The following is a 15,129-nucleotide window of genomic DNA, read 5'->3' on the forward strand; positions in this document are numbered from 1 at the left end:
GGCATTGAATCATGGGAATGATTGGGCGAGACAAAACAAAAACATGTTTCTGCGGAAAGATATGATGAACTCTCTGCTTTTGTGTGCACACTGGGTCAAGTGTGGAGGTTCCTAATTTATCACTACTGACATCTGGTGGTGCAAAGGAAGCGCTGCAGGCCCAAAACCTGACTACCGCATGTTGATGTATAAACAATATGTCTGAGTGTGGGCGTTAGCAGGGGCTCATTTCTGTTTGTGGGAGAGAGGATTGTTGCAGGGAATCTCAAGCTGCATATAAACTGTTTCTGTGTATGTGTGTGTGTGTGTGTGTGTCAGGATTGCTGTGTTTTCAGTAACAGTGTTCTATGATGAGAGGATAGTGATCGTGGCGGAGCAGAGGCCAGATGCCAGTGAGGAGGACAGCTTCCAGTGGATGAGCCGAGTGCTTCAAGTAAATCACTTCCTAACAATGCTATCACACTGCAATATAGTAAATTGAAGAGTTCATTTCCAAAATGCCATACATCCATTTTGGAAAGAAATCATTAACTGAAGAACACCATTCAATATATCTAGAATATACAATGGATTCATGAGGATTCAGTCTGTAAAAATCATTGTTTTGTCAACCAAGGTCTTAAGTTACCTTCTGTCCTTTAAAAAGTACCATAATTTGTTTTCATTTTGTGTAAACTGTAGATAGCTTATTTTGGAACAAAACTATTCACTTTTAAAATAATTAATGTACTGTATATATCCACTACAGACCATTGGTAACCAACAAACTTTTTTTTTTCAGCTGCTGTTTTTTTCTCACTATTTGTTTTTGTCCCCAGGCTATAGACAGTATCCACCAGGTGGGCCTGTACTGCCTGGCTCTGGTCCCTGCCAACACCTTACCTAAGACCCCCTTGGGAGGCATCCACATCTCCGACACCAAGCAGTTCTTCCTAGAGGGCAACCTGCACCCCTGCAACATCCTCATGTGCCCCCATACCTGTGTCACCAACCTGCCCAAGCCACGCCAGAAGCAGCCAGGTATGTGTGTGTGGGGGTGTTGGGGTGTGACTAATTAAAAGGTAAAAAGGTGGAGAACAAGGAAGGGCTCCCAAATTTGCCAAAATACTAAGCAAAATAATGGGAGGAGGGAACCCACTTGTAATGCAGAAAGTGAGAAAATGTATTCAAGCTTAACATTGCAAAAAACTGCATTAGAAAGCTGTGGATCACTTTTCTCTGGCTTAATGCACACTTGGCAACACGTTTCGAGTCAGTACTCTTCCACAGACAGCAATCAATTGGGGAGTGACTAATGAAATTATATCTGCAAAATATGTTTGTAAATGTGTATAAGATTATGAAATATGCTGCATCACAGGCGTCTGTCTCTCTCCCTTTCTCTCTCACACTCTTTCTGGTGTAGTGGGTGTGGGTCCAGCCTCCATCATGGTGGGCAACCTGGTGGCAGGGAAGAGGATCGCCCAGGCTTCAGGAAGGGACCTTGGCATGATCGAAGACCAGGACCTCGTTCGGAAGGTAGTACGACCATACACTCCGTAACATCCACACTGTCAACCAGCCGGTAACTTTGAATCAGTTCATATTTTTGAATCATATTCTCTTCTTTTAGAAGAGCCACATGCGTGTCCTTCAGAATCAGTGGGAAGCTTGTGGCTGTACTTTATCATTAGCAGTGCTCAAAGCATATTATGATGGTAAATGGTTAGGGACAGCCACATGGTAAACAGTTAGGGACAAAGACTGTCCTCTGCCAGTGTTATAATGACCCAGGCTCAGAGCTCAGTTTTGTAGACCTGAAAACTGTGGACTGTCTCCTCTGTCTTTCTGCTCTCGTCTCTCTCTGGATGTAGCTCTGTATGTGGCCCACTATGATGGTAAGAGTTATGGCCCTTCCAGCTCTGCAGCACCGTTCTCTGTGCACCCCGCTCACACCTTTGTTTATGCTTGTTATGGTCCATAGTGTATTGTGGTGTCATGTTTTTTTTTGCTGCACGCCCATATCAAAATTACTTTAAGTTTTGTGTTTAATTGTGAAGCAAGCAAGAATTTGCATGTTTATTTCTTTATGTTTTTTTTTAATCTGTGATACAAGATCAGCCTAAACCTAGGTGGCTGTACTCTCTTTCACTTCAAGTGTACCTGGTATCCTATATTGTTGTATTGTATATATTGTTCATTATTTTAAGAGGTAGACTGGCTCCTATTATATGGTATAAATTGCTTGCACGTTGGCAAGTGATAACTCATGCCAGAAAGCTGTCTACTGAAGATGTATAGCGCATTTTATCCTCTTTATTTAGTGAGAGTTTTATTCAGATGTATTAAATTCAATTCCTTCCATCAGCACAAACACAACCCTACCCTGGATATGCCTTCCATGGTTGTCCCTCATAATAATGTATACAGATCCATTCAGATGTGTAGACCTAATGGTTTTTTTTGTTTTTTTAACTTCAGCATCAGTATTTGACGGAGGCTCTACAGTGGAGGGCGCAGACTGACCCAGACCATGTCCTCTATGTGCTGCTTAATGCCAAGGTACCACTCTGACCTATTCATACGCTGACAGACATATAATCAATGCAGACATCACAATCACTTAAATCGTAATGCACAATAAATGTGAAGGAATTTGTCTTTGGAGCAGAGACATATTGACTAGTTATACAAGTACAAACTGATGCATATGGCACATATGGTAAAGGGACAACAGCACTTCACGTACAGTGCAAAAGGGCAGTGCAAGACATAATATTGACATTGCTTTCTGTAGCTCTGTGTGTTCAAGCAGTGTTTTTGCTGATATAGAGATTTACTTCCTTTCACGCACAATGCCCAGACATTGATTTACATAGCAGATGGTCTCTACATGAATTACACCTTGTTTTCCAATTGACCCTGTCTCTCTCTCTGCACCGTTCCTTCCTGCCCTTCAGGGGGTGGCAGTGTGCACTGCTACTTGCGTTCAGCTTCACAAGCGAGCAGAGAAGATAGCTGCGGCGCTCACTGAGAAAGGCAGCATCAACACCGGAGAGAACGTGGTCCTGCTCTATCCTCCTGGTGGGTTCTGCCTCTGGCTTCCTCTGTGTGTGTCTCAGTATCGCTCCCAATGAGCCGAATTACTGCGAGACTCAATTGGTTTTCTCTCTGCTTTCTTCTCTCGCGTTCCCCCAGGCATTGATTTGATAGCCTCCTTCTACGGCTGTCTCTATGCTGGGTGTGTTCCCGTAACTGTCAGGCCTCCACACCCTCAGAACCTGGCAGCCACGCTGCCCACTGTCCGCATGATCATTGATGTAAGTGTGTGTGTGCGTGTGCGTGTGCGTGTGCGTGTGCGTGTGCGTGTGTGTGTGTGTGTGTGTGTGTGCTCTTCATTCATTGAATCCTAAGAGCAGGCTCTCTTTTTAAGGCGTGCCCGTTTTCAAGACATCACCAAGCAATCACTTTAAAAGCATAGAGAAAGAGCATAGACATAAAATAATTAGACTAAACAACTAATAATAATAAATAATAATAATAATAATAATACAAGATGGACCCTTTTCCCATTAGATTAGTTGTGATGACGCTGCCACCTAGAGACACTTGTGGGGAATTTTCACAGCTCAATGTTGTGACTCAGTTTGTCAGTGAGCAGCATTTCTTCTGCTGGGTTGGACTCCCAAGGGTCCAGCAAAACAACTGCAGTGTGCCAAGAATCGACTCAGCACCATTGACTTGAAATGAAAGGGAGGGATGAGTGCATCTTGTTTTCCTGAAATGTGCTCCATCTTAATGCTAAAGGCAATCTTGCCTCGGTCTGTCCTGATATGTGTTACATTTGGGACTAGATGTCCGTGTGATTGATGAGTTGTAGCCTGTAAGAAAGATACATAGTTGTGTGTGTGTGTGCGTGTGTATGTGTGCTTAGAGGTGTTGTTGTCACTCTGTGTTATTCATATAAATTTGTAGCAATAATTCCAATCTGAATGAAAACTACCATGCTTGTGTTTTGTTGGCAGGTGAGTAAAGCAGCGTGCATCCTCACCACTCAAAATCTCATGAGGATTCTGCGCTCCAAAGAGGCCGCTGCCTCTGTCAACATTAAAACGTGGCCAACCATCATAGACACAGGTGAGGTACCAAGAGATTCTCGACACGCAGTTCTGTAGCTTACATACATTCATAAGCATCCTGTAGACTGACACTGGTGCCCACATCGTAGAATCTATCATCATGAATTTATATTTTCAAACAGACGCACACAGACACGTTCTGGCTCCATTTCTTGAGTTTGTGATGTACTTGAGTTTGTGTCTACCTTGTATTCCTTTTATTTTTATATGTATTTGTGTACTTTTTGTTATGCAAATCCTTTTCTGACAAAACTGTAACTATGTTTAACTTTTAATGAGTTAACATAGCTAGCTGGCAAGTGCTAATTAGGTAGCATTAATCAAAAGTAAACAAACAAAATCTAAATAAAATGAACTTTCAAGCTTACCATCGACCCCAATGATGGATACAACCATTCTCCAAATATCGTTTTGAGACGTTTACTTCTGTAGTCTTTCAAATAGAAGTTGTAGAGAACTGGGAAGCTTTGAATGACTGGAATAAACTTCTCGCCCATTTCGCATATGCCAGGTGGAACTATTGTTCATAGAATTCAGTCATCAGTAGGGAAACAAGGAAAAAGTTGTTGACGGCTGATAACCGCAAAAAGTACAGCTTTTCTCAGCCAACAAGCTTGCTGTCCGTCCACACTTCTTAGGTCCGAGTTTTCCTGGTCACTCAGCTCTGTATGAAATGAATGGACGTCTGGTGACTTGTTGATCTTATTGCTCATAGTCTGAACACAAGGTTAGAATGAGTTGCCCAGCCAAAACAAGGTTGAGTCCAATACCAACATCTGCTAAATAGAATTAACAATATCTAATATATTTTCTGATGATGATTTATTTTTGTAAGGGTTATTTCTTCTTCTCAATACTTTTAAATAACCAGAAGACATTGTGACAGAACTTATTGTTTGGAACATTTGTGAAAGGCCAGTATTTTCCCATGTGAGTGTACTGATACACCTTTCAGGTCCTGGCTAGATGTCACCAGACATGCTTTAATTCACTTCTGAACAATATTGTCCATGTTTCCAGATGATCTTCCTCGCCGCCGGCCACCACAGATCTACAAGCCGCCCACAGCAGAGATGATGGCTTACCTGGACTTCAGTGTGTCCACTACAGGCATGCTCACTGGGGTCAAGGTGAGACTTTGGTGTCAGCTCCTCAGAATCAAAGACTAGACTCACTATTTTGCACCAACGTTGAACAATCATACAGGGACAAATTCAACGTAGAGGAGGCAGAGAGACCAATTTCTCCACTGACGGTAGCCTCAATAGACCGGAATGCAGCGCAACCACAAGCCATGTTGCGTTTTCGGTATGGAGCACTCGAAAAACTCACTCTCTTGCTGTTACTATGCTATCACTATCACTATTGCTCTCTCCACCTACACATTCGGCCATGTTCCCTATAGGGGTTGTCAAAAGGCATCCTGGGAAAAGTAGGAAATCACTAACTGAAGTTGAAATAGACGAGGCAAGTTGAGGAAAAGTGGATTCAACAAAAAAGTAAATTCCAACAATTCATCACAACACAACTCCTGGGATGCCTCGGACATCACAGATTGATATGAAGCAGCAGTGTAAGAGCATCTGAGTATCGTTCCTTTAAGGTGCTAATGTGTGTTCTTCTTTGTGTCAGATCTCCCATGCAGCGGTAAGTGCTATATGTCGCTCTATAAAGCTGCAGTGTGAGCTGTACTCCTCTCGCCAAATAGCCATCTGCCTGGATCCTTACTGCGGTCTGGGCTTTGTCTTGTGGTGTCTCGCAAGGTACTGTAACACTCCTCTACAATACACACACATTCCATACCGCGGTGTGATATTGTGTTCTCTCTCTTGCTCTTCACCCATCCACTTATTCTCTTTCATGTCTTGTCTTATAGTGTGTACTCGGGTCACCAGTCCATCCTGATTCCTCCCTTCGAGTTGGAGAGCGGCCTGTCTCTGTGGCTGAGCACGCTCAGTCAGTACCGTATCAGAGACACCTTCTGTTCCTACTCCGTCATGGAGCTCTGCACGAAGGGCCTGGGCACACAGACAGAGTTACTCAAGGTGAGGATTGCACAAGCGCACACATGCAGAGAGAGAATCATGAAACACACATGTGAAAGAGAGAGAAAATCTTGCTCATACACTACTAGTCTGGACACACCTGATTGAATGTACTATGTTTTTCATTATCTTAAAACCATTTTCATCTAAAGGCTTATGCTTAAATGCTTGAGATTTGTTTTTTAGACACATAAATAGTGAAGTTGATGCTTATGTATGAATTTCTCTCCAAAGCCTTTGCCTTTCCATCGAGGCAAAGGGTGGCTACTTTAGAAATTTAACACTTTTTTGGTCACTGCATAATTCCATTTGTGTTATTTCATAGTTTTGATGTCTTTATTATTATTGTAAAGAAAAATGTGTGTCCAAACTTTTGACTGGTAGTGTAGGTTTGACCGCTGTGTGCGTGTTGTAGGCACGGGGCGTGAACCTGTCGTGCGTGCGGAGCTGTGTGGTGATAGCAGAGGAGCGCCCTCGCTTGGCCCTCACACACTCCTTCTCCAAGCTGTTTAAGGACCTGGGACTGTCCCCCAGAGCTGTCAGCACTGCCTTTGGCTCCAGGGTCAACCTGGCCATCTGCCTGCAGGTACACTGACCCACTCAACACTTTGCTTGACATTGAAGTAAAATGTGAATACAATGTAGAGTGTAAACCCAGTGGGAGCAGTGTGTATGTAGGTGTTCAGTCAGGCCCTGTTCTGTATGTATCACAGGGAACCACTGGTCCTGATCCCTCGACGGTGTATGTGGACATGAAGTCCCTCCGCCATGACAGGTGAGAACACATGGATCACTTTAACCACAGCGTCTAGTCCTTGAAAAAGTCTTAAATACAGTTAAATGTGTGTCTTGTGGGAGAAAACTCGACAAGGACGAGAGAGTGTCAGTCTGCAGGTTGGGAGCCAAGGAACTCAAAATCTGGATGATTACATAGAGTATTATAGTGTTGAATATTCATGAGTATGTTAATACAGATATTTAATAAAGCTATTGGTCAAAGAATATAAGGTCATATGGACAAGACTGAACAACCAATGATAATGTTAGTCCTAGCACTTTAAGGAGATGTGTAATAAGAGGTGACCACCTTCTTCTAGAAGACAAGTTATTATTTTGTCAAGTCGACTTGGTCAGTGTTATCTATGACATTTGGGCATTTGAACATTCCAAGCTCCCAGTTCTGTGAGAAACACAGACAAGATGTTACTTTTAGAGTTTATTGTTATAATGGTTAAGCAGATTGAGTATTCTTGAGTTTTAGGCACTTAAGGTGTAAATAAATATCAAGTGAGTATATAGGAATGTTGCCTAGTATAGGTGCTTTTCCATTTCTTCCTCAACAGTCTTAACTACAGTTTCAGAGGTCTGAGCAATTCTTTGCCTTCTCAGAGTGCAGCTTATCTTGTGAGATACCAACCCAGTCACACTGACCTGTATGCTGATAGGTCTACTGTTTCTTCACTTTTCATTTTTAATTTTGTGGGGAAATGAATCTTAACCTTTTTTCTAAGTAGCATTAAAAAGGTTTTTAAAAGTCTCTCACTCTTTTTGCTGAAACCTGTACCTGTATAATGCGGTAATACTTGTATCCCTCCAGCACTGACAATAATCAAGTCAAGTTTATTTGTGTAGCCGTTAATCGCAGTTACAGTCTGAAAGGACTTCACAAAACCCACAGTATGAAACAATGAATGAAAATGATCGATGAAAACAACCTTAGACCCTCAGTGAGAGCAAGGAATAACTGCTACAAAAACCCCATTTGGAAAAAAAATGCTAGAAACCTTGGAAAGGGCTACACAGAGAGGGATGCCCTTCCAGGACAGTCAGGCGTGCAACGGGTGCCGAGAGTCGGCAAATAATGATTTAATGTTGACAACAAAATGAACATAAACAAAAAATACACAGAATAAACAGAATAAGAACGCTTGGGTGAACAGCTGGATGTGGCGAAGGAGCATCAGCGCCAACTCCGTCACCTTCGTCATTGTCATCATCAAGGGCAATAATATACAGTATATCTGAGTGTGAACTCTGTGGTCAAGAGATAATGCATGAATGAGTGTACACATGCCTACTTGCTTGTGTGTGTGTGTGTGTGTATGGCCATTGCAGAGTGAGGCTGGTGGAGAGGGGAGCACCTCAGAGTCTTCCTCTAATGGAGTCTGGCATGGTGAGATTTTCCATATGCATTCCCACAGTATAAATTCCCACAGTATAAATTCCCACAGTATAAATTCCCACAGTATAAATTCAAGTGTTTGTAAATTTGTGCATGTTTACCGTTTATCTCTCACTACTTCTACATCTTCAGATATTGCCGGGTGTTCGAGTGATAATCGTAAATCCAGAGACCAGAGGCCCACTAGGTGACTCCCATCTAGGAGAGGTGAGAGGGGGATTGGATCTAGCAGAGCTGGGAAAAGGCGCTCTCCTTTTGTGACATAAAAATAAAAAAAAATGAACACATAAAAATGATGTAATAAAATAATGGGAGAACCCCTGGATGATAAAATGACAGTATAGTGACAAAACCATTGGTAAAATCGTCTTCCGTCTGACCCCAGCAGTGACCCAGTCCTGTGCTTCTCTCTCTAGATCTGGGTGAACAGCCCTCACAGTGCCAGTGGCTACTACACCATCTATGGAGAGGAAAGCCTGCAGGCAGACCACTTCAACACCAAGCTCAGCTTCGGGGACCCGCAGACCTTATGGGCCAGGACCGGGTACTTGGGTTTCGTGAAGAGGACCGAGCTGCTGGACGCCAGCGGGGGTAAATAGGCCCTGCCACGGCTAAAGCCTAGCTGAAAAAAACACACTGGTTCAGTCAACCCTTGTTCGGTTTATTATTTGATAGATTATAGATTAATAAATTAGAACAGTTACAGATTATTGGAGTGTCCTGGTGGCTTAGTTGGCTAAGGTGCGTACCACTGTCAACTGTCAAATAAAGGCAAAAATGCCCCAAAAAGTTATAAAATAAAAAAAGTTACAAATTATAAATTAATAGATTATTATAATGTAGAGGCTGCAAAGGAGCCATAGGCGAATAAATGCCTAAAAAACAAAAAACAAAATGAGTAATAGAAACTATCTGACAGGGTGACAGGCTTTGGAAAAACAACAACATGCATGTTTTGTTTTATTATTATGCTATCTGATACTATTCCCAATACTTCTAAATTTATTCTCTCCAAAACTAACTACATCTACATACTCACATACAGGCACTCTGCTTTGGTTTTAACTAAAATATTCTGGTACTTTAAGCAGATGTGTGGATGTATTTAACTGTTTGACACGCTATGTACTTTTTCAGATAACTTTTATTCTTCATTTTCTTTTCCCATAGAAATGAATGGCAGAGAGTGAATAGTGACATCTGGTGTCAATTTGTAAACACTTTTAAAAGATTAACTCTTTATAATGAATTCAACGTTTTGACCTTTCAAACTGAACCAAGCACAACTAGCCTACACATTTTCTCTATGCATTGTACTTTTCTATTTTTATTTATTTTTTATTTTATTTTGACTGTATCTCTGTGCTCAGACCGTCATGATGCCCTCTTTGTGGTGGGCTCGCTGGATGAGACGTTGGAGCTGAGGGGGCTGCGCTACCATCCCATCGACATCGAGACCTCAGTGTCCCGGGCTCACCGCAGTATCGCTGAGAGGTAAGAGCGCTCCCTACGTACCCGCGCCTTTTAACTGATACACTTCTTTACTGCTGCAAATACATTAGACAGGCCTATAGAAACTGACGGGAAGAACACAACAGGAACAAAGTTAAGGGCAGACTCCATATCCTATAGACTAAAATGAATGTTTTCTACTTGTTCTGACTTTCCCTGTATTACAATAAATGCAACACATTTATCTTGTCCTCTGTCACATATTTTGTTGTTATTTTTTGAGGAGAAAATGTTTTCCTGTTAATATCCACCACTAAAATGCTGCCTGCACCATGGCCAACGGAAGCCGGTCACATACTGTGATGTAAGCATCTGTTTTTCAGAGTGTATTTGTGGTGCTGAAAGGTGCACAGCAACTCTTTGGCATATTTAAAAACTGGCTGTACAAAGGAGACAAAGACTCACAGAATATTACTGTGTGTGTTTCCTTGTTAGCTATCATTTAGCATTTCATCACAACATAATTCCTGGCTTGTTATCATTCTGTGACCCTGAACCAGGCCACTTTTATATGGTTGTGCAGTTCTCTGAGTAGAAACGGAAAGAAACAGAAAGATATGTAAACACCTGTATTATGTTATACATTTTATTGACACTCAAAATAAGTGATCACACACTAAGGGGGTTAACATTACTGACAATGGGGAGAACCGCTTCCTGTCCCCCTGCTTTTGTGTTAGAACTCCACTCTGTTTCTATCCACATTGTAATCTAGTTCTAGTCCACTTCATGAATATTCATCATTCACCAATAATCACTTTATCACCCCATTCCCTTTCCTCCCAGCGCTGTGTTTACATGGACCAACCTGCTGGTGGTGGTGTCGGAGCTGTGTGGCTCGGAGCAGGACGCTCTGGACCTGGTGCCTCTGATCACCAACGTGGTGCTGGAGGAGCACCACCTCATCGTGGGTGTGGTGGTCATCGTTGACCCCGGGGTCATACCCATCAACTCCAGAGGAGAAAAGCAGCGGATGCACCTTCGCGACTCTTTCCTTGCTGACCAATTAGATCCCATCTATGTGGCTTACAACATGTGAGGGGTTGTTGGCCTTGGCGTGCGGCTGAGCTGGGCTGGCCTGGGCCTGATTGGCCATCAGTCCACAGTCTGGCTACTGGACCCTCGCCCCGGCATGTGACTACTGGCTTCCCAGACAGTGCAAGGCAACAGCACGGACTGTATGAAAGAGACTGGATACTGAACCTGATGTACCACTATCCGACCCTTAGTGACGCCAGCTTGTATTGGCCGCTGCATGTCTGGGACTGGACTTGTCATGTTTGGAGATATTCACTGTGTTGTATAGATTGAGTTTCGCCAATGGGACAGAGGCAACTAGACCAAACATGCCAAGACTGTTCTACTACATTCGGACAAAAAAATATGAGTCCTGATTGCACTCTCTGGGGCAAGGGCAGAGTGACATGTACAACAGAACCCCTTTTGAAATTAACTCTATATTAATGTCTTTGTGATCGTCCATCTCCTTATTCTGCACTTACCCCAAACCACTTGAGACACTTTCCTCTTTTTTTTCCTTAGGATTTCAAAGAGCTGCTGAAACCTAAATAAATAACTTGAAATATTTCTACATGCAGCATTCAAACAAATCCACACAAATGCATGTGCTGACTCCTAGTCCATTTTCACTGAGTAAGGGTGCTAAATAAAAGAGGGCACATGAAAACAAACCATAATCCTAATAATCATTCTCAGTCTGTGTACAATGTTTAAAAAGCTTATATTGCCCCATGCTATTGAAGCCAAATAGACTTTCACAACTTTCCTGAGTTATTTCCTGCCTTACAAAACTTCAGCCATACATTCCTATCTTAATTTCTTAATGAATCTATTATTAATGGCTGTTTATCCATTCCCTTTTGAATTTGAGTAGTGGTGGAAATCGTGAATGATATCCAAAGGGATCAAGATAATAGAGGATAGAGGCCATATTCTGTACTGTACCTATTAAGGCCTCTTTGTATTTTAGATATACTGTATGTTACTGTGTAGATATTTTGTAACTGTATAAATGTATAAATGCTTGACTCATCTCTCTCAACTAATGGTTTCTGAATAGCTAACCTAGCTGTGAGATGACAATGGTAGCAGAAAGACATTGTAAATAAGATTTTAACAATTTTGACAGTGAAGTATCGATTAATTTTAAAGCATCGTTAGTCAGGATAAATATAATTATAACATTGCACTTTCTCTAAAAATGGTCTATTTTATTATAAAAATGAGGCATTATTACTAATGGTTCAGGAGCATATATTATCCTGAGGAATCCTGCTTGAGGAGCTCACAAGAGTTTACCTGGAGGGCTATCGTTATTAGTGCCAGGATCTATTCTTGTAGGCCATGGAAACTTAGGAAAAAGATTTTTTGTGTTAGGAGAACGCTAAAACCAATATGATGACTGTTTTCACTCTACCAGGTTAGTTTGAAAAAACTTAAAAATATGCCCACAACTGCTGTTCACTTCATTTCTGCCATTGTACATTGCATCATAAAACAGTTCTACCCTCTTAGTTTTTGTATTGCATAATGGAGCAATTGTTTGAGAGACTGGCCCTTTCTGTTTCCTCTCCACAGTCAGAGTTCATTCAAGCTGTCTGTTTTGTCTTTGTGGAGTTTTGTAATGCATTACTTTGAATACTAACTAGAGTGTTATTGAAAAGGCTGTAGTCAATAGAACCAAGTCATGATGTTTCTGGATTATTTTCTATGTTGAATCACTGGAATTATAAGCCCTTGTAAATGCAATTGCAAAGCTGAGCCACATTTGAAATGTCTTCGATTGACAAATACAGGTAGTTAATTGTAGGACTAAGGGGTAAAAATTCATTCACATCAAGATGTATTCACAAATTGCTGTTTTATATGCTCCCTGCAATTCTGTGCTTTCCTTGTGCTCCTTGCAATAATTTATAGGTTCATCGTAGTGGATTATTTGTCTACGGTGAACCTTTACTGTTAACATGTAAATAGATTTGTTGTTTCGTAGCTTTTTGGACTTTCCTTTGTATGAATATTAGAGATTTTAATTGTATTTCTGTCCCAGTATAACATTCAATCATGCCAAACACAATATTAGAAATATGTTTGACCAGAAAAGAAGTAATCTATTTTAAAATGAACATATAGGAATATTATCCCTTTGAATTAGCGCACTGTGCACTGGTTGTACTCAAGTTTCTACAGGACTTGTCTGGACCGCAGATGTGAGTGGATGATTTAATTATCCCTACTTCATGGTTTCATTAAATGCCTTCAGAGTTTTAGAGATAAAACGGTTGAGATCGGGTTTTGCCTAGTTATAATGTCCACTTAAAAAAGAAAGAAAAAAATGGCATCATGTCTTAGCTTTGACTTTGCATCCTAAGTTTGCAGCAGAATGTTTGCATGACTCAGCCAAGCACAAGAAGAAATCATCTTGAGGCACATCTTGAGGTACAAGTGGGAGAGATATTTGTTTTTTTAGAAGACACCTATATAAATATAGATATATGTATATTCAGGGAACAAAACGTTAACACAGGGATGGACCAGATGGTCCCTTGGTGCAATCTGTGAATACTACCCATAATAATGTAGATGTTTGTCAAAGAACTCACTTGTTATTAAGGCAGACATTGCAAACCTAATGAGTAAAAAGAGGGGTTACCGACAACCCAGTGTCCATCTACCATCTACCTGCTTCACTGGGAAGTCTGAAGGGCTTCCTTTGGTTTCCGCTCTTTTTCTCCATAAGAGTTCTTACACACTATGCAATCCCAATGACAGTGCAGTTTAATCTCAAAGCTTGCACAGCCTGGTGAAAATACATGATGCTTATGAATTTTGTAATAACTAAGAACAGAAGATTGACTAAAATTCAACCAGTGTTGTACATAAGACTATATTAATCTCTCTTGAGTTGTTCTATCAATATTTTGTGTATGCACTCTTGGTATGTTGTATATTAATTCTTTGGTGAATTCCAAGCTGGTCTGTGAGGGAGTGATCCACTGATGAATCTTGGATGCTAGGGAGGAATTTTATCTCATATAATTAAGAAATAAAGATGGTAGAACCCTCCCCATTTTTCTCACTTATTTTCTATTTTGGTTTGTTGTAATTGCTGTTTTATACTTCATGCAAAAGTAATGCAAAATAAACAAAACCGTTTTACTCAATGCAGGTGTCCTGATTTTATTGATAAGTTTAGAAACAATGTAACGGATTGAAATGTATCTTAAAATCGCTGGTTTGTTGGATTAATTAAATTGATCACTTGAGTAAAAAACACAAATTGCGCCCCTACAGCATGCCTACAGTGTAGGCCTACAGAGAGCCCACTGGGCCATAACGGATTACAAAACTGTCCACACTGCCCAGAAAATGAATAGAAGATGCTGTAAATGATTTGGAGAAGGCTGAGATCATGTCATATGGCAATGTATCTTTACAGATGTAAGACTGTGGCTTCTCTGGATTAGACTGCATTCTGTGCTCGCTACACAGTGGCAGCTCAAAACCTGTATAAAGCCTAGGTCACACTAGACGATTTTAATGCTGATTCTAAGCCCGATTTGAACCTGGGCTGGGTGGGGCACTCATGTCTGACAGTCGGTGCAGATCATCCTGTAGTGAACGGCCTCAAGACTGCCAACATTGGCCGTTTGGATTTTTTCTAACATGTTTGATTTTGTCGGGCCTAGTCTGGTCAGGCTCATGTAGTGTGAAGCAGCCTGGACTCACCAAGACTGAAATCTGAGAGTGACCCTGGCAACAGCCAATGGGAGCTTAGCTGAGGGGGGGATATTTTTTGATCAGGAAATATATATTAGACAAGTTTTACATGGTTCATGTTATTATTATTTATTCATCCAAATAATATGTTAGTCAAGATCTAACAAAAACATGTTATGTCAATATGTTTTTCTTATTCAATGTGTGGTGGCAGCAGTGGAAAATGTATCCCTATCCCTGGCATTATAAACCACTATTATAATTTACACTTACCCTCACCGGGGTAACCAACTGCTTACGTCACATTGTGGGTAAATCACAGTCACATGAGTGAAAACAAGCTATACGGTCCCTGGTACTTCAGGTCTTCAAAATAAAGGTACCAACCAAAATAACATCCTAAAGGCGTGTTCACAGTATTCTGCTTTATTTGCAGAAAAGTGCTACCTCAGTCAGCATTTTGAGTTGACAATGAAAAGTGGGTTGTGCAAAGCACTTTGTTTCCATAAAGACTAGCTTAGTGGTGCACTACTAA

General features: G+C 41.2%; 2 protein-coding genes across 2 annotated transcripts; both read left to right on the forward strand.

Annotated features, from left to right (window-relative positions):
• Positions 1–178: 178 nt before the first annotated feature.
• On the forward strand, positions 179–8,188 carry LOC144539343 (disco-interacting protein 2 homolog B-A-like). The gene is made up of 15 exons (XM_078283602.1): positions 179–186; positions 319–433; positions 819–1,020; positions 1,406–1,518; positions 2,461–2,541; positions 2,940–3,063; positions 3,178–3,299; positions 4,005–4,116; positions 5,139–5,248; positions 5,751–5,881; positions 5,995–6,163; positions 6,579–6,749; positions 6,877–6,938; positions 7,507–7,608; positions 8,104–8,188. The coding sequence occupies exons 1-15, from the start codon at positions 179–181 to the stop codon at positions 8,186–8,188; spliced, it is 1,707 nt and encodes a 568-aa protein (XP_078139728.1).
• Positions 8,189–8,206: 18 nt separating this feature from the next.
• Positions 8,207–13,977, forward strand: LOC144539335 (disco-interacting protein 2 homolog B-A-like). Its single transcript, XM_078283447.1, has 5 exons — positions 8,207–8,336; positions 8,478–8,552; positions 8,762–8,936; positions 9,716–9,839; positions 10,644–13,977. Exons 1-5 carry the CDS (start codon positions 8,322–8,324, stop codon positions 10,894–10,896), a joined length of 642 nt encoding a protein of 213 aa, XP_078139573.1. The 5' UTR covers positions 8,207–8,321; the 3' UTR covers positions 10,897–13,977.
• Positions 13,978–15,129: the final 1,152 nt, after the last annotated feature.

The sequence above is a fragment of the Centroberyx gerrardi genome, chromosome 5, assembly GCF_048128805.1.
Source record: "Centroberyx gerrardi isolate f3 chromosome 5, fCenGer3.hap1.cur.20231027, whole genome shotgun sequence".
In the NCBI taxonomy this organism is placed as follows: domain Eukaryota; kingdom Metazoa; phylum Chordata; class Actinopteri; order Beryciformes; family Berycidae; genus Centroberyx; species Centroberyx gerrardi.

Excerpts from the sequence above, each read along its gene's own strand:
- LOC144539335 (XM_078283447.1), top strand. Across the intron at positions 8,553-8,761 it reads GTGACTCCCATCTAGGAGAG|ATCTGGGTGAACAGCCCTCA; the intron begins GTGAGAGGGGGA and ends TTCTCTCTCTAG. Across the intron at positions 8,937-9,715 it reads GCTGCTGGACGCCAGCGGGG|ACCGTCATGATGCCCTCTTT; the intron begins GTAAATAGGCCC and ends CTCTGTGCTCAG.
- LOC144539343 (XM_078283602.1), top strand. Across the intron at positions 4,117-5,138 it reads GCCAACCATCATAGACACAG|ATGATCTTCCTCGCCGCCGG; the intron begins GTGAGGTACCAA and ends CCATGTTTCCAG. Across the intron at positions 6,750-6,876 it reads ACCTGGCCATCTGCCTGCAG|GGAACCACTGGTCCTGATCC; the intron begins GTACACTGACCC and ends TATGTATCACAG.